Below are 24,348 nucleotides of genomic sequence, written 5' to 3'. Positions count from 1 at the left end.
CTGCTCCACCATTCAGTATGTTCATGGCTGATCATCTGACTCAGTAGCCTGATCCTGCCTTGTCCCCATATCACCTCAAGATTTCAGGAAGCAGACACCTCAAGATCTATATCTAACTCCTTCTTGAAAACATACAATGTTTTGGCCTCAGCTGCTTTCTGTGGTAGTGAATTCCAAAGGCTCACCATCTCTGGGTGAAGAAATTACTCCTCATCACAGTCATAAAAGGTTTGCCCCTTATTCTTAGACTATGACCCCCAGTTCTAGACTCCCCACTATCGGGAATATCCTACCTGCATCTACTCTGTCTAGTCCTGTTAGAATTTTATAGGTTTCTATGAGATCCCTAATTTTTCTAAACACCAGTGATATAATCCTAACTCCCTCCTCATACATCAGTCCCACCATCCCAGGAATCAGTCTGGTAAACCTTCGCTGCACTATAGCAAGAACATCCTTCCTCAGGTAAGGAGACCAAAACTGCACACAATATTCCAAGTGTAACCTCTACAAGACCCTGTATAATTGCAGCAAGACGTTGCTGCTCCTATACTCGAATCCTCTGGTTATGAAGGCCAACATACCATTTGTCTTCTTTATTGCCTGCTACACCTGCATGCTTACCTTCAGCAGCTGGTGTGGGAAGACACCCAAGTCTTATTGCTCATTCCCCTCCTCAATTTATAGCCATTCAGATAATGTCTTCCTGTATTTGCTACCAAAGTGGATAACCTCACATTTATCCACATTACACTACATACGCCATGCATCTGTCCACTCATTCAGCTTGTCCAAATCACCCTGAAGCATCTCTACATCCTCCTCACAGCTCATCCTCCCACCCAGTTTTGTATCATCTGCAAATTTGGAGATATTGGGCGGGGTTTTATGGCCTCACTCGACCCAAGACCGTAAAATCCCGCCTGAGGTCAACAAACCTTCCCATTGTCCGTCCCTTGCCCACTCCCAATTCCCGTGGCAGGTGGGGTGGTAGAATTCTGGCAATTACATTTAGTTCCCTCATCTAAATCATTAATATATATTGTGAATTGCTGGGGCCCTAGCACTGAATCCTGCGGTACCCCACTAGTCACTGCCTGCCATTCGGAAAAAGACCCGTTTATTCCTATTCTTTGTTTCCTGTCTGCCAACCAATTTTCTATTGATCTCAATACACTATCCCCAATCCCATGTGGTTTAATTTTACATGCTTCTCTTATGTGGGACTTTGTTGAAAACCTTCTGAAAATCCAAATAAACTGAGGAAGTCTCAATTAGAGAGGGTAGAGAGGAATTAGTAGATGTGTTGTGTTTGGACTTCCAGAAAGCCTTCAACAAGGTACCTCACAAAAGGTTAAGTCATAAGATAATAACTCAAGGTGTTGGAGGTAATATATTGGCATGGATAGAGAACTGGCGAACAGGCAGGAAATAGCAAGTGCGTATAAGAGGTTCTCTTTCAGGTTGGTGAAACCAGTGGGGTTCCATAGGGATCAGTGCTGGGACCGCAACTGTTTACAATATATATTTATGACTTGGAGGAAGGAAGCAAATATATTGCAGCCAAATTTTCAGATGATACAAAAATAAGTAGAAAGGCAAGTTGTGAGAGAGATACAAACAGTTTAAAAAGAGATATTGATAGGTTAAGTAAGTGGGCAAAAAGTTGGCAAATGGATTAAAATGTGGGAAAACATGAAGTTGTTCATTTTGGAAAGGTGAACAAAAGAACAGAATATTATTTAAATGGAGAAAAACTGCAGAAAGCTGCAACACAAAGGGACTTGGGGGTACTTGTGCATAAACCACAGAAAGCTAGCATACAAGTAATCAGGGAGGCTAATAGAATGCTAGTCCTTATTTCAAGGGATTTGGAGTATAAGAGTAGGGTAGTCTTGTTGCAACTGTACAAGGTACTGATGAGACCACATCTGGAGTACTGCGAGCAGTTTTGATCCCCTTATTTAGGAAAGATATTATTTAATTGGAGACAGTTCAGAGAAGGTTCACAAGGATGATCCCCAATATGGAGGGACTGTCTTATAAGGAAAGGTTAAACAGGTTGGAACTCTACTCATTGGAATTTAGAAGAATGAGAGGTGATCTCATTGAAACATATAGGTATATTAAGGGGCTTGACAGGGTAAATGCTGAGAGAATATTTCCCCTCATGGGAGAGTCTAGGACCAGAGGACATAGTCTCAGGATAAGTGGGTGCCAATTTAAGACTGAGATGAGGAGGAATTTCTTCTCTCAGAGGGTTGTGAGTCTTTGGAACTCCTTGCCACAGCATGCTGTGGGGGCAGAGTCTTTGTTATATTTAAGGCTGAGATAGATAGATTTTTGATTGGTAAGGGAATCAAGGGTTACAAGGAAAGGGCGGGAAAGTGGACATGAGGAACGTTAGATCAGCTATGATCCTACTGAATGGCAGAGCAGGTTCAAGGAGCCGAAAGGCCTACTCCTGTCCCTATTTCTTATGGTCTTATCCACTGGCTGCCCCCTCACCAACTCTACTAGTTACATCCTCAAAGAATGTAGATTTGTTAAGCATGATTTCCCTTCTGTAAATCCATGTTGACTCTCTCTGATTCTGCCACTGCTATAAAAGACTAGAATTTTCCCCAAAGCAACTTCAGGCTGACTGGTCTATAATTCCCTCTTTTCTCGCATCTTCTCTTTTTAAATAGTGGGGTTACATCAGCTGCCCTCCAGTCTGTAGGAACTCTTGCTCCAATTGTTTTAAACACAGTTCGATTTTGTGTTTAGTAAGGTCCCACCATCAGCAATGAGACAAATGACCAGTTAATCTGTTTCAATGTTTTTTGAGGGAGGATTGTTCACCAGGAGACTGACAAAACCTCATGTTCTTGCTTAAATTCAACCACTAGATGTTTAAAATCCATCTGAATCACAGAAGAATGAGAACATCTCGTCCAAAACAAGGCCATGGGTGGGGCTTAGAACCATAACTTTCTGACTCAGAAGCCTGAGCAACTGAATGGTACACAACATCTTGTTCAGAAAAGGCATTCGTAAGATGCAGCATTCATGCTCATTCATCCCATACCCAAGAGATCTATTCACCCATTTCAAAGTAGAGCAGAGTTCTCCCTGGTGTCCTTATTGACATCGATCTCAATCAACATCATTAAAAACAGGATATCGAGTCATTGTCTCTTTCTGCTCTTTTGTGGAACCTTGCTGTGCAAAAATTGGTAGTTGTGTTTCCCACACTAACACTTCAATAGCACTTAACACTTTGAAATGTCCTGAGCTGGTGAAAGGCACCATATAAATGAAAGGATTTCTTTCTTTCTTCTTTTGCATGGACTCAGAGTAAGGAAGAGTTGATGGCAATTTTGATACCTTGGGCTTTTTCCAGTATATACATACACAGGCATGGTACTTAGAAATTGTGGCTTAGGTAATATCTGCTGATCCAATTACAGTACAAAGACTACATATAGTACCGCTAGGCAGACTGGGGCAAATCTAACTTTGATGCGGGTGACAAATGAAAATTGAATACGAAGTAAAGTCGGGTGAGGTGTACAACAAATTATTACAAGATATTTACAGCACAGAAACAGGTTACTCAGCACAACTGTCCATGCTGGCTCCTGCTCCACACAAGGCTCCTTCCACTCCTCTTCAGCTAGCTCTATCAACAGACCCTACTAGTCCTTTCTCCCTCATGTATTTATGTGGCTTCCATAGTAGCAATGCTGTTCACCTTTACAACTCTATATGGTGATGAGTTCCACATTCCAACCACTCTGCGATTGGATTAATCAATCACTATCTTATATTTATGACCTTAGTTTTGGCCTCCCCAACAAGTAGAAATGTTTCCTCCACGTTTAGTCTATCAAAGCTCTTAGATAATTTTAAAGATCTCTGTCAGGTCACTCTTCAGCCTTCACTTCGCTACAGGGAAAAAAAACCAGATTGTTCTGCCTTTCTTAATAAATATCTCATTTCAGTTTTGGGATCTGGCTTGTAGGGGGCCTGTGGCGCAATGGGTAGCATCCCTGCTCTGAGCTAGAAACGCTGTGTTAAAGTCCCACCCCAGGATTTGATGGCCAACCAGGGTGTGTTTAAAATGCGGCCAAAAAAGTTGAATATCAACTTGTAAATCCTTCCAGCAAATGCCAATGGCAGGTGGTAAGAGTGACAGTTACTTGATCAGCCATGTGATGCAAGAAAATTGGATCCTCTACCATCAATATTTTTAGCTCGACTACAACATGCATATAAAAGTGCATGCTGTCACAGTAATTGGATGGTCAGTGTGATCAGATTGGTGCCAACAGCATGGGGCTCAATCCCTTTTCTGGTTGCGGTGGATTTGGGATCTGCCTCTTTACCCTAAGTGTGGTGGAGTTTGTGGCACTATGAATTGGACCTGCCTTCAGACAGCGAAGTCAAGAAGATCTTTATTGTGAATCTTTTTTTACCTTCTCCAGTCATTCTATATCCCTTTCATAAATAGGGAGACAAGGATTGTGCACAGTACTTTAAGTACTTCACCTAGATCTATCAGTTTAACAAAACTTTACAGCGCAATATATCTGTCGCCTACAGAATCAGACTGACCCTGTTAAGGATTTGATGAGCTCTCTGTGTCCCATTGGCAATAAAGATTTAACTCTCGCTGAGAGAACCTGTGACTAGGACCAATGAGACAGAAAGAGAATGCGACAGAAGAAACCATTCAGTCCATTTCTTTCACCAGTCCAGTTTTATCTAATACCTGGGGCCAATTATCAGACATTCACTGGAAACTAAAATGACTGTTTTGTAAAATCCGCAATTAAACCCTGATACAAACAGGCAAAAAAATTCAGAAACATCATTGCAAATATAGAAATTTATCTGTACAGAACTGCAGGGAAGAAGGGGGATATTTTACTGGTAAATATTACTGTACAATGCAAGGTGTGAGCGGTGTGTGAGCTACAATTACATGGCAGTCTAGTCACAGTGTACATTGTACAACGAACAATGCCCCATGTACACTACAGTGAGTCACAGTCACAGGACAGAGTCATGCGATAAATAACATCCAATATTCCAAGGCTTCTGGGTGTCCTTTATATATGTTTGTATATATCTTATATATATATATAGTTAAAAAAAAGAAATCCTTTGTACAGGTTTTAGAGTTCAGTTTTGATGATTTTGGTGCACAGACTTGTGAGGGAGGCTAAAGTTTTTAAGAACAGTAGAGTTGGTCAGGTTAAAAACAGCAGCTGTAAAGTTTTTGTTTGCTTGGTTCTTTTTGGTCCGATTTTAGTTTTAATATCTCGAAGAATCAAGATTTGTGCTGATTGGAGACGCCCTTCCAGTAATCGAGGATATCGTGCAGGTCCTCATCCTTGGCAAACTGCACCTTTTTCCTCAGAGCATGTCCCGCCGCCATGAACTCTTCCTCCCCCTCTTTGTGCCTCTTTTTGTGCAATCTGAAACGTTCCCAGATGCCCAGAGGTGGCTTGCTGCTGTACTCTGGGCTGGATGTGTAGCTGAGGTTATGGTATTGAGGTGAGAGCTGCGAGTATGCCATATCCCGCCGGGGCCGGCTGAGTGGCTCCAGGATGGAGGGCTTGCTGCGGCTGCTTGGTCCCTCTAACAGTGGCTGCTCGCCCTGGCATCGGTCAGGGTAGGAGTGGCGATGCTCGCTTCGCTGCTGGGCCCGTGGAACTGTGGCCGGGCTGCTAACCGCGATTGGAGATGCCTTCTCGATGTACTGGACCTCAGACCGACAGGCGTGCCCTGGCACTGAAGTGTCAGAGTGGAAGGACCTGGGACTTCTTGCAGAGCCGCTGGAGGAAGTGCTGGGGCGTTTGGGGGTCGCTTCAATACTAGTGTGCCTCTGCAGTGGGTGGTAACTCTCCTTAGAAATGGGGGCCAAGAACCCAGGCTTTCCCTGGGGTTGCTCAGTGATCATTAACACCTGGGGGTCCACTGAAGCCATGGCCCCAGCTTTTCCACCTTGGAAAGACCCAGTCTCTGATTTCAGTGCATCTATGCAATTATTGATGATCTGGTTTACCTTATCCACTTCTTTGGCAATGGTCGAGATCTCTGTGGCAGAACTCCGGCCCTGCCCATCTCCTTCCACCTCCCTTCGATCGGAAGGCTCCCCCGTTCTCACCTCGATATAGTTGCCCTTGGCAGTTTTGGGTGTCTCACTCAGCTCCTGAAGCTTGTGTGACTCTGTGTCCCCTGATGATGGCAGGAAAGGCATCCTTGGTGCAGCTTCGCAGGGTGGCAATGGTTTCTGGACTAACTGGGAGACAGTGCTGGCTTCCATCTCCGCCCCATACTTCAGCTCAATGATGGTCTTCGTCATGCTGCCAGGCTTTTTGTGCTTTTCTTCTTGTTGTCTCTTCTTGCGTAGACAGTAATACACCAGCCCCAGCACTATGACCATCCCAAAAAGGCAGCCAAGAATAGTCATAATGTAGTGCGTGGCAGTTGATGGTGGTGGCACAGTACCTCTTGTTTTGTCGCTTCCTGTAGAAAACGTGATGCAGGTTTGATTGTACCTCAAGGCATTCCGGATTGATGCCACACAGTATGTGTACGCAGTGTGAGGCTGGAGCCTGTCCAATTTAATGACCTCTTGTTCTGTTTGCAACTTCTTTATGTCTGCATAAAAGCTGTTGTTGTACTGCACCAGGATGTACATTTTACTGAAAGGCTGGGGGATCTGCACTAACAAAGTGGCAGTCGTGTAGGTAACATGCTCTACCTTTATCATTGGCGCACGGGCTTCACGGGTAGGGGAATGGTAGGTTATAATGGGAGTGGGATCATCACCTGAGGAGCAGTCTTCAACTCCGCAAGGGCTGTCTGAGGTGGTGGTGATTGGGGGCATCCGGGTAGGCATGAACTTGGGGTCAAAACGGTAGGTGTCATCACAAGTTGAGATGAGCAAGCTGTAGGCGCTCTGTGTCTGGCTTTGACTCAGCAAGGCTTGGCCTGCATAACGAGATGGGGATTCACACTGCATCCGATCATAGCTCCTGGTGGTGTTGTTGAACTGCACCAGCCATTTCAGGAAGCCCAGCAAATCACAGGAGCAGTAAAACGGGTTGCCATAGAGTTCGCAAGTTGTAAGCTTGCCGAGACCAAGGAAGGTGGAACTTTCCAATGTTTGTAACCGGTTCATGGACAGGTCAATGTTCATAATGTTGGGACACTCCCAAAAAGAATTGGGACTCACCACCTCAATAAGGTTGGCCTGGAGATAGAGGTATTCCAGCCTACCCAGCCCCCGCAGGATTCCCTCAGTGATATTCCGAAGCTTATTGAAGCCCAGTTGCAAAACACGCAGGTTGTACTGTGCAGAAAAGGCGCCATCCTCGATGTAGGAAATATCATTCTTGGTCAGATTAAGTTCCGTCAGGTTGCCAAATCTGTTCAGCGAAGAATATTGGACACTTTTGATCTTGTTCTCATTCAGCCGGAGGTCCACGATGGTGCTGTTGATGTGCTGAGGAATGGACTCATATGGGGGTTGGTTTTGGCTACAAATCGCCAGCCACACAAATCCTTTCTCCCCTTCAATGAGCCAGCAATCGCCATGAACTCCAGCAGCATTCATCAACAAGGCTAGAGAGACCCAGAGAGCAAGACTGTGCAGAGCCATCCCCTTGTGCTCTCGGGGTTTGTGAGCAAAGAGCTTTCAATAGCACCCACCTGCTCAACAAGTTGAGATATTTTGCAGAGCTCAAAGTATGCTCTTTTTTAAAAATGCTAATTAATAAACTGAGGTGCAGTTATTTGCTTGCTTCATGACATTTTCCTTGTCCATTTTTTCTCTGCACACAGTTCTCTTTGAATTCTTTTGTGCACTCTGTCCCCATCTGTAGACATTCCTTGAGATAGTTTCAACAGCTTGTCTTGGTTTTCCTAAGAAGGGGAAGAAAAGACAATATAATAAGGCTGATTTGAGATCGTTTTTGATCATAATTACTTCCTATAAGAGTTTGATCCCCCAGTTAATCAGGCCTTTTTAACTGAAGTACAACAGGATTTATTTTGTTTGGCTTTGCTTGATATTCCAGGTGGTTTTAAATTGTCTGAAATTGTGGAAATCTGACAAGTTTGTTATTTCAACAAGATTTCCACAACTCGATGCCGCTTGAATACCAGGAAACAGGAGGCATAGGTTTAGACAGTTCTATCCTACTGGGGCCTTCCAATATTTCCAATTAACTCATCATTGGAGGGAAATTGTAATATTGCCCTTTGGACCCAGACGTGAAGTTCTCATCTTTCTAATGAAGGCATGGCTATATTAAATTTTATTTCACAAGGAATATCCATTTTTATTTATCTGCCTTGAGACATCCAGCAATTAGCTCTCCGGACGACTCAATTGATAAAATGATGTGATACAGATATAGACCAGGAAATTTCAGCTTCAAAATTGAGTTAGCTGATCTGAATCAGGGTGTTACAACTAGTCCCTGCACCCACAGGCTAGAGAGAGGAAAATCAATTAACCACAATGTTACTCACTATCCCCTCCTGGACAATAGGATGTAAGGGCCTGGCTTGGCTGTGACCAATTGCCTTGCTGATACTCAAATAATGAGTTACACCAGAAGTCTGTCGTGTCTTAATTGGTAGCACTCTCTCTTCTGAATGGTTCAAGTCCCTCTTGGTGGCTGGAATTTTACTTGCTCCCCTCTACACCTGGAACAGGTTGGGAGGTGGGGGCCCCATGTAATTGGATGGGAAGGTGAGAGATGGAGAGCTCATCGCCTTCTCTCTGGTGAAGTCAGGGCAGAGACGTTAGAGGATGGCCTTCATGCATGGAAGCCAAGTGGCCCTCTTATGCCTCTGCAATTTTAAACACACCATCAATGCTGGCCATTCCATCAACTGCCTCGGCCCTAAGCTCTGCAATTCCTTCCCTAAATATCTCCCCCTCTCTACCTCTTCTCCTTTAAGATGCTCCTTGAAACCTACAACCCAAACTGCTCACTTAGGTCTCTATCATGCTGTCTTGGGCGTGGGGAGGATCTGTGGGCGGTTGGAGGAGGGGGGGGGGGGGGGGGGGAGGAGGGGTTGCCCTCATGATTTGATTTGATTAATTATTGTCACATGTATTAGTATACAGTGAAAAGTATTGTTTCTTGCTCACTATACAGACAAAAATACCATACATAGAGAAGGAAAGGAGAGGGTGCAGAATGTTTGATGTTTGCAGAATGATTGTACCCACTGGGGTGCCCCCTGGCAGTAAGTGCAGTGCCAACCCTCCTGTAAATGTTCACCTTGACCTCCACATTGACAATGCTTCATTGTCTGGAGCCTGCCTGACTGACCCTGGAGAGTCCGCAGCCTCATCTCTCTTCCAGGCAATCGCAGCAATGACCACCGCTCCAGGGTGGCGCTGCTGGGACTGAAGAGTTGTCAACCCTTTAATTAGCAGGCAATTTTTGGAGAAGGGTTCTTTGCCTTTAAATATACTGAAGCCCATACAACCATCAGTTGACTGTCTGATGGGCATTTAATCCGGGCAGGGTTCCCAGAAATGGCTGAAGCAGAATTGCCACATCCTTTCTGGGGCCATCACCATGGCCATTAATTCAGCTGACTTGAACACATATCTAGGCTGAAACTCCAGTGCAGTACTGAGTGCGTGATGTGCTGTTGGAGGTGCTGCTTTTTGGATGCGATGTAAAACCATCTGCCTCTTGGAAGGGTGTAGAAGATCACTGCAAACTATTTTAAAGAAGAGCAAGCAAGTCCTCCCTTATGTCCTGACCAACATTTATCCCTCAAACAGCACTTAAAAAAATAGATCAGGTAATTTGCTGTTTGGGTACAAAATGGCTTCTTTGTTTCCTATATGAAAATAGTCACTGCACTTCAAAATACTTCACTGGCCGCTTTGGAACATCCTAAGTATATGAAAGGTTTGTAAATTCTTTCTTTCTTGATTGTTGAATTAACTGCACTTTTTGCATTCATTGCTAGAATTCTGGATCTATCAAGTACTGCCTCACTTCAGTCTTAGCACTATAAAAAACAGAAATTCTTGCCAGTGGCTTGGCCAATTTTAATCTCTAAACACCTAAAACAGATTATGTGGACCTTGCTGTGTGCAACTGGCTACCACACTTCATATATGCAGAGACTTTGAAGCACATTAGGATGTCTTGAGGTCATGAAGGGAACTATATAAATGCAAGGCCTTCTGCTTCCAAGGGTCATGACTAGATCTTATGAATATAATTTGTAACTGCAATCAATTTGAATTAGCCCAGTTTGGAAGAGGGGAGGATGACCTCTTCGACACTGAATGACAGAAAGATACCCACAATCCACTTCTGAATTGGTTTGGCTATAGCCAAATGCATGGGGAGGAGGAGAGGAGCAGAATTTCAGAATTAGTTCCAGCAATAGAAAATGTCCAACGACTGTGTCCATAAGCATTTTCTTTGTGCTCCCTCATCACTTGCATCTCTTCATTATTGTAAAACATCCCAAGGTGTCTCACAGGAGCATTATCATACAGGATAGTCACTTAAATAAAGATATGAGAACAGGCAACTAAAAGTTTGGTCAATGACGTAGGTTTTAGGGAGCATCTTAAAGGAGGAGGCATAGAGAGGGGAAGATGTTTAGGGGAGGAATTCCAGAGCTTAGGGTTTAGGCAGCTGACGGCCCAGACAGCACTGATGGAACATTTAAAATTGCAGATACACGAGAGACCAGATTGGACAAGTGTAGAGACAGTGCCGGATTGAGGCATAAGCTAAACAAGCTACAGCTTAGGGCCTCACAATCTGCAGGGGCCTCACAAAATTTCAGAAGGTTTACAATGAAGAGAACATTTAAGAGCGGATACCAGAAAAGAAAAAGAAAAAGAAAGCACCAGCTTGAAGAGCAACTCAAAAAATTAACAAAATCTATGAGAGAGATCAAGCCAGCCAAATGATAAATATGTAATCAGTAAATGCATTCATTTGAAAATAATTTGTATTTTTCACTTTAAATACCTTGCTATTAAATAATTAAAAGGCATAATTATGTTTTCAATTTTTTTGTGGCGACCCAAGATCCTGTTTTGGTACGCACCTTTGTGGGACCTTTTGGTGTAACTTTTTAACAAGGGGCCTCACCAAGTCTAAATCCGGCACTGTGTTGAGATCTCAAGATGGTTGTTGGGGGAGATTACAAAGATAGGAAGGAGCGCAACTAGACTTGAAAACAAGGATGAAAATTTTAATGTCGAGACATTGCTAGACTGGGAACCAATGTAAGTCAGTTCATACAGGAGTGATGGGTGAATTAGATTTAATGCAGATTAGGATATGGACATACCAATGACTGTATCAGAAGTGAAGCCAGAAACCACTGACAGATCTCTGTAATTCTTATCATTGTCTTTTTTTAAAGAATTAACTTTGGAGAGAAATGGTTGACTACATAAATTATGAAATTAATCAAAGTATTGATTGAGTCTAAGTGCCTCCTGCTAATTTGCTGGGTGCGCTATTGGGATTGGTTTATAAATTCATAGAATGATTGAAACCATCTTCTTCAGAGTTTCGATCAATTTACAATCTAACTTCAGGCACAGCATATAAAAGGATGACAATGAGAAGGAGGATGGTTAATGCAGGGCTAAGTGTGTTATATTTGAATGCGTGCAGTATACGAAATAAGGTAACTGAGCTGGTAGCGCAGATTGAAATTGGCGAGTACGATGTTGTGGGCATCACAGAGACATGGCTGCAAGGGGATCAGGGCTGGGAGCTAAATATCCAAGGGTACACATCCAATCGAAAAGACAAGCAAGTGGGCAGAAGGGGTGGGGTTGCCTTGTTAGTAAGAAATTAAATTAAATCGATACCAAGAAACAACGTAGGGCCAGAAGATGTAGAATCCGCGTCGGTAGAGTTGAGGAACCGCAAAGGTAAAAAGACCATAATGGGAGTTATGTACAGGCCTCCGAGCAGTAGTCAGGATGTGGGGTACAAGATATACCAAGGGATAAAAAAGGTGTGTAATAAAGGCAAGGTTACAGTGATCATGAGGAACTTCAATATGCAGGTGGACTGGGAAAATCAGATTGGTAGTGGATCCCAAGAAAAATAATTTGTGGAATGTCTACAAGATGGCTTTTTGGATCAGTTTGTGGTGGAGCCTACTAGGGAACAGGATTTGGTGATGTGTAATGAGGCAGACTTGGTAAGGGAGTTTAAGGTGAAGGAACCCTTGGGAGGCAGTGACCATAATATGATGGAATTCACCTGCAGTTTGAGAGGGAGAAGCTAGAATCAATTGTAACAGTTTTGCTGCTGAGTAGAGGCAACTGCAGAGGCATGATGGAGGAGCTAGCCATAGTTGATTGGGAAAGGACCCTAGCAGGAAAGATGGTGGAACAGCCAATGGCAGGAGTTTCTAGGAGTAATTTGGGAGACATAGCAAAATTTCATCCCAGGAGAATGAGAGGCGACTTAATTGAGGTTTATAAGATGATGAGGGGGATAGATAGAGTGGACGTTCAGAGACTATTTCCTCGGGTGGATATAGCTGTTACTAGCGGGCATAACTATAAGGTTCATGGTGGGAGATATAGGAGGGATGTCCGAGGTAGGTTCTTTACTCAGAGAGTGGTTGGGGTGTGGAATGGACTGCCTGCTGTGATAGTGGAGTCGGACACTTTAGGAACTTTCAAGCGGTTATTGGATAGGCACATGGAGCACATCAGAATGATAGGGAGTGGGATAGCTTGATCTTGGTTTCGGACAAAGCTCGGCACAACATCGAGGGCCGAAGGGCCTGTACTGTGCTGTACTGTTCTATGTTCCATGAAGAAGAAGCATACTAAGGGTAGGATGAGGCAACCATGGCTGACAAGGGAAGTCAAAGACAGCATTAAAGCAAAAGAAAAAGCATACAATGTAGCGAAGGTTAGTGAGAAGCCAGCGATTTGGAAGCCTTTAAAGACCAACAGAGGACAACTAAAAAAGAAATAAAGGGGGAGAAGCTGAAATATGAGGGTAAGCTAGCTAGAATTATAAATGAAGATTGCAAGAGTTTTTTTAGATATATAAAGGGTAAGAGATAGGCAAGACTGGACATTGGACTGCTGGAAAATGATGGCTGGAGAAGTAGTAATGAGGAACAAAGAAATGGAACTGAATAGGTATAATGCATCAGTCGTCATGGTGGAGGACATCAGTAACGTACAAAAATTCAAGAGAGTCAGGGGGCAGATGTGAATATGGTGGCCATTACAAAGGGGAAGATACTAGGGAAGCTGAAAGGTCTGAAGGTGGATAAGTCACCTGGACCTGATGGACTACACCCCAGAGTTCTGAAGGAGATAGCTGAAGAGATAGTGGAGGCATTAGTGGTGATCATTTGAGAATCACTGGAGTCAGGGAGGGTCCCAGAGGACTGGAAAATTGCTAATGTAACACCCGTTTAAGAAGGGAGGGAGGCAAAAGACAGGAAATTACAAGTCCGTTAGTCTGATCTCGGTTGTTGGTAAGATTCTAGAGTCCATTATTAAGGGTGAGGTTTCGGAATGCTTGGAAGTGCATGGTAAAATAGGGCAAAGTCAGCATGGTTTAATCAAGGGAGGTCATGCCTGACAAATCTGTTAGAATTCTTTGAGAAGGTAATAAGCAGGTTAGACAAGGGAGAGCCAGTAGATGTTATCCACTTGGAGTTCCAGAAAGCCTTTGACAAGGTGCCGCACGGGAGGCTGCTGAGTAAGATAAGAGTCCATGGTATTAGAGGCAAGTATGGCTAGAAGATTGGCTGACTGGTAGAAGGCAGAGAGTGGGGATAAAGGGGTGCTTTTCAGGATGGCAGCTGGTGACTAGTGGAGTTCCGCAAGGATGTGCTGGGACTACAACATTTCACTCTATATATAAATGATCTAGATGAAGGAACTGAAGGCATTCCGGCTAAGTTTGCAGATGATACAAAGACAGGTGGAAGGACAGGCAGTATTGAAGAGGCGGGGAGGCTGCAGAAGGACTTGGAGAGTGGGCAAAGAAATGGCAGATGGAATACAACATGGGAAAGTGTGAGGTTACGCACTTTGGTAGGAAGAATAGAAACGTAGATTATTTTCTAAATGGGGAGAGAATTCAGAAATCGGAAGCGCAAGGGGACTTGGAAGTCTTAGTTCAGGATTCTCTTAAGGTTAACTTGCAGGTTGACTTGGTAGTTAGGAAAGCAAATGCAATGTTAGCATTCATTTCAAGAGGAATAGAATACAAAATCAGGGATCAACTGCTGAGGCTTTATAAGGCTCTGGTGAGGCCACACTTAGAATATTGTGAGCAATTTTGGGCCCCATATCTGAGGAAAGATGTGCTGGCATTGGAGAGGGTCCTGAAGAGGTTCATGAGAATGATCCCGGGAATGAAAGGCTTGACTTTTGAGGAGCGTCTGAGGACTCTGGGTCTATACTCAATGGAGTTTGGAAGGATGAGGGGGGTTCTCATTGAAACTTATAAAGTAATGGATGGATAGACTGGACGTGGGGAAGGTGTTTCCATTAGTAGGAGAGGCGAGGACCCAAGAGCATAGCCTCAGAGTAAAGGGATGACCCTTTAGAACTGAGATGAGGAAGAATTTCTTCAGCCAGAGGGTTATAAATCTATGGACACCGTTGCCACAGAAGGCTGTGGAGGTCAGGTCATTGAATGCATTTAAGATAGAGATAGATTTTTGATTGGTAAAGGGATCAAGAGTTATGGAGAAAAAGTGGGAGTGGCGTTGAAAAACTTATCAGCCATGATTGAATGGTGGAGAAGAATTAGCAGACCAAATGGCCTAATTCTGCTTCTATATCTTAGTAAACATCAGTAGACATCTCACATTCTCCACCTTGCACTGTGTAAATGAAGATGGCAGTTTTAGTAGTTGGTGACATTGTGTAATCAGCCCATTCTATTTCATTCAGTCCATCAAACAAAATCTGGATCTTGTTTCTGGCTGGAGCAGAATTCACCTTTTACTTAAGGTAGGCTCTTTGTAGCCATTAATCAGGGCCAGAGTGATCTCCTCGACCAGCTTTGATTTCTGAAGAAGGCTTGTGAGGAATTTCCCAGATTTTTCTTCTTCTGAAAATAGCCTGAGGTTTTAAAGCTGCCTTTCACCCTCCTAGCAAAACATGGTTTCTGGGTAAGGTGGAAGGTGTACATATTGTGATGCACAAGCCCATCACAACGGTGTGGATGGCACAGAGTGCCTTTTCCTGCCTGCTAGTATTCCTATGTTTGTAAGATTGAGGGAAGCATTGTGGGGAGCTCAACAGCCTGACAATCTGTTTCCAAAGACATTGTTAATATCTGCGCAACAGAACTTTGTAGCTGGGAGCCAGGGCTTGATTGGGGTGGATCACAGGGACACATGCTATCTCTTCTGGATTATGTATATATGTTTTTATAGTCAATCTTGGGATGTGGGCACAAGCAAAGTGACAACCAATGCCAGTGTTTATTGCCCATCCATAGTTGAGAAGATGGCGGTGAACCACCTTCTTAAGCTGCTGTAGTCTGTGTGGTGATGGTGGTCCCAGAATATTAGAGATTTCTTGGAGTTTGGTCCAAAGATGGTAAAAAAAAAGGCCAACATATGTGTCCAGGTCGAGATGATGTGATTTGAAAACAAAGAAAGACTCACATTTATATCATATCTTTCATGACCACCAGATATCCCAAAACAGTTTACAACGTTTGGAGGAAAGCTGGAGGTGGCTGTTTTCTCATTTAACTGCTGAATTTGTCCTTCTTGGTGGTAGAAGTTTGGGAAATGCTGTCGAGGAGGTTTTGTGAGTTGCTGCTGTGCCTCCAGTATATGGTGTACACTGCTGCCACTCTGCGCCAGTGATGGAGAATTAATGTTTAAGCATACTGATCTGGTGAATAGAATATTCTTATATTTTAGACTTAGGTGCCCTCAAATTAAATTTGGAATGAGTCAAAGGTTAAGCTATCCTCTGCCGTTTTGAGTAACCTACTGTTAGCAATGTAATTACTTAACCAACCACCAGGAGGTCCCTGAATGCACTTCCTCCCTCCTTCTGAAGGCTGAATTCCCTATCAAAGCAGTAAAGCTAGGATCAAATCTGTCGGCTTTCGATGACAAGGAGTTAGGGCAGTATCCAGCTGACTCACCTTGTTTCTGTATTCCAGGTGTTTTTAAAAATCTTTCTGCGTTTTCATTTGTTAAGCATTAGTATCTATGTTTGCCCTTCCAACTGCATGGACCCTCAGTGGGTGATGGGTAAAAAAGGACAGCATCAATCATGGTAGGGATTCTAGGTATTTGTGGTACTAACAGTGCACAATAGTCTGGCTGAATGAGGAAGCACTGCCAACAGTTAATATAACTGATAGTGGGATTAATGCTCATCCTATTAAATTAGTATACTGATAGTTCTGTGTACAATGTACAATTCCTGTTTATTCAGAATAGTAAGGGTGAGAGCACTAATCACAGCATGGGTACTAACCATGTAGAGCCCTCACTTATTTTGCATAATAAGAGTTACTGCTTTGCCCATTCCCAGAGATGATGGGGCAAATTTTACTGTCTTGCCCACCACAGGAATCGTAGCAGGCGAGGGGCAGGCAATGGAAAGGACTTTTGACTTTGGGTGGGATTTTCCAGTTTCGGGGCAAATGCTGCCCGATTTGTGAAGTTCACCACCAAAGTGAGTTAACTTTCAACGTAATTTACATGAGAACATTCTAACCCAGCAAAGGAGGATAGTAATATCCCTCAACAAAGAATCCGCTTGTTTTTTAAACTTGTCAGTAAATAGTGTCATCTATAGATCCAGGTAGCGGGCGATCGAGGAGGTCATCCAACCCGACCGACTGCCTCTCTACCACGGCTATATTCGCGGCCGGGTGTCCCTGGAAAGGGAGCATGCGATGTCCGAGGGCACCACTGATACCTTGCGTGCCTGCTGGGCACTGCAGAGACTGGGGTGTATTATTGACCCCTTTAATCACATTTTAAGTTTCCTTTCTGCTTTGTCTTTTGTTTCGGGAGGTTCCCCTCCTTTTAGGGGGCTGTCCTTTTGAGTTGTCCCTAAGTTAATTTGAATTTGTTTATTTGGTTGGACACAAAAAGATGTCCCTGTTTAAGGATCCAATTGAGGCCAATCAGGGAGTTTTTGCCTTGTACTCAATGGTTCCTCTGACACCCCCGGCGAACGACTGCTAACTACTAGCACTCTGAGTACTGCTGTTAGAGTTTGTAAATAAAGGGGTTTTGGTGAAGGGACTTATGCCTCCGAAGACTTATTACAGCCATCGGCATAGCCACCTATGGGGATGTAGCATGGCTGGTCTTTTGCTTGCCCCAGGGTCAGGTCCCTTTAACTATTTTCCTCCACTGATACATCACCCATGCTTAGGGACTTGCGCAGAAGCAGGAAAAGGCTGCTGCTACTCACAGGGGGAGGGGGGGGGGGTCAATTGCACCCCAAATAGGGTTGCTAATCCTCTAGGTTTATCCTGGGGTCACCAGGAACTAAAGATTAATCTCTGGATCATAGCTACAGGGAAACCAGAGGAGAACAAATCAGAAACATTGACAATTTTATTATAGCATCTCTATTGTAGTAAAACATTCCAAGCTGCTTCACAGGAGCATTATCCAACAAATTTTGATATCAATATTAGGAGAGGTGGCCAAAACCTTGGTCGAGGAGATAAGTTTAAAGGGGCATTTTAAAGGAGGAGAGGTGGTGGTGATTAGGGAGGGAATGTCAGAGCTTGGGGGACTAGGCAACTGAGGTGTGGCTTTCAAAGGTGGACTAATTAAAATTGGAAATGCACAAATGGCCAGAATTGGAAGAGCATAAGGATCTCAGAGGGTTGTACGGTTGTAGCCGATTAGAGATATGGGATGGGTGAAGGATGACTTTTAAAAATGGTGAGCGCGATTTTCCAAGCCCGACGCACTGCTTGAGTAGCGTAGCAGGCAGGGAAGTGTCAGAGGAGGGTTGTAACGGGATTTGCAACTGGCGTCCGGTCGGTTGCGACTCTCCAGGGACATTTTTTATGGCATAATCAACCTTGTGCCGGGAAACTGCGCGAGGCTGAATATTATAGTGAAATCCTGATTTGAATGTTATTAGCGAGTCCGGACAATATCATCCGCGCTCATTAATGTTTCCCACCCTGTCGGGGGAGGTTCGCACCAGTGGGAATTAAAGCTGGTCCCCATCAATGGTGGTGGGGACAGAGGCCATTGAGGCCCCCCCAGAAGGTCAGGGGCAGAGGTGGGGGTGCCCCTTGGGCAGTGCCAGCCTGGCAGTGCCAGCCTAGCAATGGGCAGTGCCAAGGAGTGGGGCCTGAGGGGGGGGGCCACTGCGCACTCTGTCTTTGCAATCGGTGGGGGAGGGAGGGGGTGATTGGGGTTGTCCATGGGAAGATGGGGGTGGTTGGGCTGGCCATGGGGGGATAGGGGAGGGGGTTGGACAAGCCATTGGGAGGCTGGCAACCTTCTGGCAGATTGGCACATGTGCAGTGGCCTGCTCAGCGCAGTGATGCCTGCCTCTCGGGCGGGATTAGGCCCCACGCCCTTTACCGTGTGAATCCCCCGGCAGACTCTATGAAGCGCAGAGTGCCAGAAATTCAACTAAGTATGCCCAAAAAATGGGCAGGAAATTCTCCCATTTTCCCGCCCATTGGGCACTTAGTTTGTTTTAGGAAAACTGCACCCAATATGTTTCATTTTAATTTTCTTTTGAGAATTTTTACTTTCACTCATAAAAATATTGGACAAATTAGCAAAGGCTATGTGTCCAATAGTCAAGAGTCAGCCAAGCTACGTTCATAGCTCTATTGCCTTTTGTAGATTTGAGTCCCACCATAGAGATTTGAGGACAAAATTCAGGCTGATACTTCAGTGCAGTGCTGAGGGAGTACTGCACTATGGCCCGGTCTGCCTTCTCAGGTGGAAATATGACTATTACATAAAAAAAGAGCAGAAAAGTTCTCTCTGGTGTGCTAGACATGTTTATCCCTCAACCAACTAAAGGAAAAACAGATTATTGGGTTAATATCACAGTGCTGTTTGTGGAACCTTGCTGTGCACAATGTTTCCTATATTGCCAAAGTGACTACAAGAGAGTACTTAATTGGCTGTACAGTGCTTTGGGCCACCCTGACGTCATGAAAAGTGCTTTCTTTCCAATAACGTAAGACAAAGTTATGAGGGCTGCTCAGTGGAGACAGTTCCTCAATTTTCCACTCTTTCCTATCTGAGAAAATGTGTATACAAAAAACAGGAAGATCAGGTTCAGTGTCATCCCAAATAGATGGAAAGAAATTGAAAAAATATTGTTAATCAAAACAGAAATAAACTAGCAATTTTCAGAACAGGAAATTGATAGGAAGATGACATTGGAAATACAATTTGCAGATTCCAAAAGTAAGTTTAAGCAATGAAACTTTATATATTTTTTATGTTAATACATTATGAAAATAGAGGATACTTGTGTCTTCAAGGGTATTGCATACTCTCGAGGCTGTGAAGACATTTCTAATCTACTTGAGCTGCCTGGTAATACTTGAAGCCATCTGGTGCCATATCTATATTACATCCTCAATCCTTTGAGAGCTGCTGTAACATTGCTGTAGCAAATTAAAAAAAAATTAGAAAAGATTAAAAGATTATAATGAGCTAGTTTGCGTAGAGAAGGCAGTGGATTGGGTCCATGCTAGAGGGCAACTGACACTGTTTGCAAAGAGTAGATGATTTGAACTGGATTGTCATGATCATCAAGTTTCGGCTCTGATGCGACTTGCAATATTTTAAATTACAATCAAGCGTGTAGGAGTCAAAGCATTAGATAGTAATATCTGGTGTTTCTTCGATACGAGCTCCCAAACGCATGACTCCCGCCTCCTAGGACAAGGGCAGCCGACGCTGAGAATGGCATCACCTCCAAGTTCCACTCCAAGTCACAGACATCATTTCAATTTGGAGATATAAAGCCATTCATCATCATTGAGTCAGAATTCTGGAACTCCCTCCTTTACAGCACTTGGAAGCACCTTCACAATGTAGACAGTAGTGGTTCATGGAGAGGGCTATTACCCAAGAAACTAGGGATGACAAATAAACAGCTTCCTTGCTAAGATTCTGAGAATAAATTTTAAAAAGTGGATCAGCCTTTGACTTCTCGGGACAGAGCTGGGATTAGGTAGCTCCTCAATCCATTGTCACAGTTACTGCACTTTAAGGTGGTTCACCAGTTGTAAAGTGCTTGAGTCAATCTAATGAGGCTTCATCTGGACACAAGCATTTTTTAAAAATCTGGGTGAGGCTGAAGTGAAATGAATCCAATTACCACGCAATTCAATACAGACTATCCTCAGAGACAATGGGAGGCTGATAATGGTGGAACTGGTAGCCACCACATGAGTGGCAAACAGAAGTTCGAATGGAGCAACTGACCAATTTCAAAAATAATTACAGCAATGTACTAGGCCGATCAGAACAAGGCCTTCTGGAATACTAGATGCTGATAGGCTACATCCAGTGCTGAATCCAGGCTTTTCCTTGGTTGGCTCATTTGATTTATTCCATCCCACTGTTGCTGGGCAGAAAAATCAGCAGCCAACAGTAAAGGCTGATCCTGAGGCAGGGGCCAGTGGCAAGCTGAGGTACCAAGAAGCAGTGAGAAGTGGCAAGAAGAGGTGGCAGCATGGAGAGGTGGCGGCAACGCCTTGGAGAGGCTGTTGTGAGGAGAGGATGAGTGTGTGTGTGAGAAAATGGGCGGAATTTTCTCAGAAAAATACCAAGTGTTGAACAGGCGAGAAAACGGGAGGTTTTCTTGCCCGTTTTTCTAGTGAGGTAAATTAGATGAATTTACGTACAATACAGAGGCCGTAATCTGATTCCCACCAGTAGGGAGAGTTGGCAGAGCCTATTCACACCAGGAAGGAGACTGCAGACCACTTTGCATGCATCCCAATCTCCCATATACTGTGTACGTGGAAATCAGTCAACCTGCACCCCGTTCGCTGGCTCCCGATTGCCAGCCCTCTGATCGCCTGCCTCAAACCCCGATCACTGGCCCTCTGATCACTGGCCTCAACCGCCGCCTCCCCCATCAGACCTCACCCCCCATGAGGCCCTGCCCCCCTCAGGCACCTCCCCCTGACACTGCCCAGTGCCAAGCTGGCAGTGCCAGGATGCCTGGCTGGCAGTGCCAGGCTGGTACCACACAAGGGGCACTGCCTACCCCTGCCCACGACCATCCAGGGGGCTCCAGGAGCCTTTGGTCCCACCAATGAGGCCATCACATTTGGTCCCTGAAGGTGGGGAACATCTGTGATCCTTGCCAGTGAGGACCTCCACCTGTGGGGTAGGACTATTACATCCCGGGCTCATTAATGATATTAAAATCAATTAATAAATATTTAAATCGGCCTCATGGTGATTACACCAGTAATATTATGAGAGGCAAGAAATCGGGCGCAAATACGATTTTTCGCCTCTTGTTCATATTCCCTGCCCCGCTATGCTAAACGACCAGTGAAAAAATCCCGCTCGCTGCATGTGTGTGTGTGTGTGTGTTTGTGTGCAGACAAATGTGTGTGTTTGAGTGAGGGAGAGGGGTGAGTGTGTGTGTGAGGATGAGTGTGTGTTTGTGAGAGAGTGCATGAGTGTGTGTGAGCGTGTGTGTGAGAGAGAAGGGATGGATGTGTGGATGTGAGTGATGAGTGTGTGTCAGTTAGGATGAGTGTTTGTGTGTGAGGATGTGTGTGTGAGGATGTGTGTGAGTGTGAGGATGAGTGTGCATGATTGGGAGGATGTATGTGCATTTGTGTAAGAATGTGTGTGTGAGAAAGGGATGAGTGGGTGTGTGATGATGGGTGTGTGTTTTTGTGTGAGGATGAGTGTGTGAGGGAGAGATATGGCCAAGTGTGTGTGTGAGAGAGGTGAGTGTGTGTGTGAGAGGTGAGCCAATGTGTGAGAGAGGGGTGAGTGTATATGTGTGAGAGAGTGGGGTGATTTTGTGAGCGGATGAATGTGTGTGATGATGAGTGTGTGCTTGTGTGAGGATGAGTGGGTGCGCAGGGGTGAGTTTGTGTGCATGATGATGAGTGTGTGTGAGGATGAGTGTATGTCTGAGGCTAAATGTTTGCTTGTGAAAGGATGAGCGTGCATGCGAGGATGAGTGTGCATTTATGTGAAAATGAGTGTGTAAGCGCGAGGATGAGTGTGAGCGCAAAGATGAGTGTATGTTTGTGTGAGAATGAATGTGCGTGAGAGAGGGGGAGTGTGTATATGTGAGAGAGAGGGGTGACTGTGTATGTGTGATAGAAGGGTGAGTGTATGTGAGAGAGGGGTGAATGTGTGAGGCAGATGGGGTGAGTGTGTATGTGAGAGAGGGGTGAGTGTGTGAGGGAGGGAGGGTGAGTAAGTGTATGTCTGTGAGGATGAGTGTGTGGGTGCGAGGATGAGTGCCTGTGTGAGAGAGAGGGCTGAGTGAGTGTTTGTATGAAGAAGGGTAAATGTATGTGTGACAGAGGGGTGTGTGTGTGTATAAGAGAAAGGGGTGATTGTGTATTTGTGGGAGGGGTGTGTGAGGGAGAGCGGTGAGTGTGTGAGGGAGGGGGTGAGTATGTGTATGTCTGTGAGGAAGCGTGTGTGTTGGTGAGGATGAGTTTGTGTGTGTGAGGATGTGTGTGTATCAGAGAGGGGGTGTGTGTGAGAGGGAGGAGTGAGTGTGAGAGAGGAGTGTGTGTGTATGTGAGAGAAAAGGGTGAGTGTGCATGTATGAGAGAGGGGTAAGTATGTGAGAGGTGTGAGTGTGTATGTGAGGATGAGTGTGTGTGTGATGGTGACTGTATGAGGCCTAGTATGTATCTGAGAATGTGTGTGTGTGTGGGGATGAATGTGTGTGCGTGCGAAGATGAGTGTGCATTTGTGAGAGAATGAGTGTGTGTGTGAGACGTGGTGTGTGCGAGGATGTGTTTGCCAGGATTAGTGTGTGTGTAAGGATGTTTGTGTGAGAGGGGTGAGTATGTGTTTGAGAGAGGGATGAGTGTCTGTGTCAGACAGACAGCGGTGAGTGTGCGAGAGAGATAGGGGTGTGTGTGTGAGAGGAATGAGTGTGTATGCGTGTGTAATGATTTGTGTGTGTGTGTGAGTATGGTTTTGTGTGAGACGATGAGTATTTTGATTTGATTTGATTTATTATTGTCACATGTATTGGTATACAGCAAAAAGTATTGTTTCTTGCGTGCTATACAGACAAAGCATACCGTTCATAGAGAAGGAAACGAGAGAGTGCAGAATGTAGTTTTACAGTCATAGCTAGGGTGTAGCGAAAGATCAACTTAATGCAAGGTAGGCCCATTCAAAAGTCTGATGGCAGGAGGGAAGAAGCTGTTCTTGAGTCGGTTGGTATGCGACTTCAGACTTTTGTTTCTTTTTCCTGACGGAAGAAGGTGGAAGAGAGAATGTCGGGGGTGTGTGGGTTTTTAAGTTATGCTGGCTGCTTTGCTGAGGCAGCGGGAAGTGTAGACAGAGTCAATGGATGAGAGGCTGGTTTGCGTGATGGATTGGGCTACATTCACATCCTTTTGTAGTTCCTTGCGGTCTTGGGCAGAGCAGGAGCCATACCAAGCTGCGATACAACCAGAAAGAATGCTTTCTATGGTGCATCTGTAAAAGTTGGTGAGAATCGTAGCTGACATGCCAAGTTTCCTTAGTCTTCTGAGAAAGTAGAGGTGTCAATGGGCTTTTTTAACTATAGTGTTGGCATGGGGAGACCAGGACAGGTTGTTGGTGATCTGGACACCTAAAAACTTGAAGCTCTCAACCATTTCTACCTTATCGCCATTGATATAGACAGAGGAATCTTTTTGAGGATGAGTATGTTTTTGAGGATGAGTGTGTATGTATGTGAGGATGTATGTGATTCTAAGATTCTAAGTCTGATTGACAGCTGTGGTTTCTTCAAAAGGAATAAGTGCTTAGAATCTTTGTAAACATTGCCATTAAGGTCAATGGAGGTACTTGAGATGCATTCAAGCATAAAAATAAATGAATATAAACACAGCTGATTGGAGCATGAGTCAAAATCCATTAAGCTGTCAATGGAGGCATATTTCAATGCAATGCGCATTAAATTTGACAGAGATCAAAGGGTTCAAATGGACTAGAGAGGCTTTCAAGAGTTTCAGCTTGCTAGGATGCCTCAGAGACTTTAAAACTGAGCTGTGGGAATACATTTAGGCTGAGTAACAGCTGTGCAGAATGGAACCCCTCCCCGCCGGTGTTCTCATGTATCTACTGCCCTTGTCCATTTAGATG

At 44.5% G+C, this 24,348-nt stretch overlaps 1 protein-coding gene across 1 annotated transcript; it reads right to left on the bottom strand.

Annotated features, from left to right (window-relative positions):
* Positions 1-5,317: 5,317 nt before the first annotated feature.
* Positions 5,318-7,657, bottom strand: LOC144510416 (protein ELFN1-like). The gene has a single exon (XM_078239864.1). The coding sequence runs from the start codon at positions 7,655-7,657 to the stop codon at positions 5,318-5,320; it is 2,340 nt and encodes a 779-aa protein (XP_078095990.1).
* Positions 7,658-24,348: the final 16,691 nt, after the last annotated feature.

The sequence above is a fragment of the Mustelus asterias genome, chromosome 23, assembly GCF_964213995.1.
Source record: "Mustelus asterias chromosome 23, sMusAst1.hap1.1, whole genome shotgun sequence".
NCBI lineage: Eukaryota > Metazoa > Chordata > Chondrichthyes > Carcharhiniformes > Triakidae > Mustelus > Mustelus asterias.
Note: the sequence above shows the minus strand (reverse complement) of the source record. Positions and strands in the feature narration are given on the sequence as shown.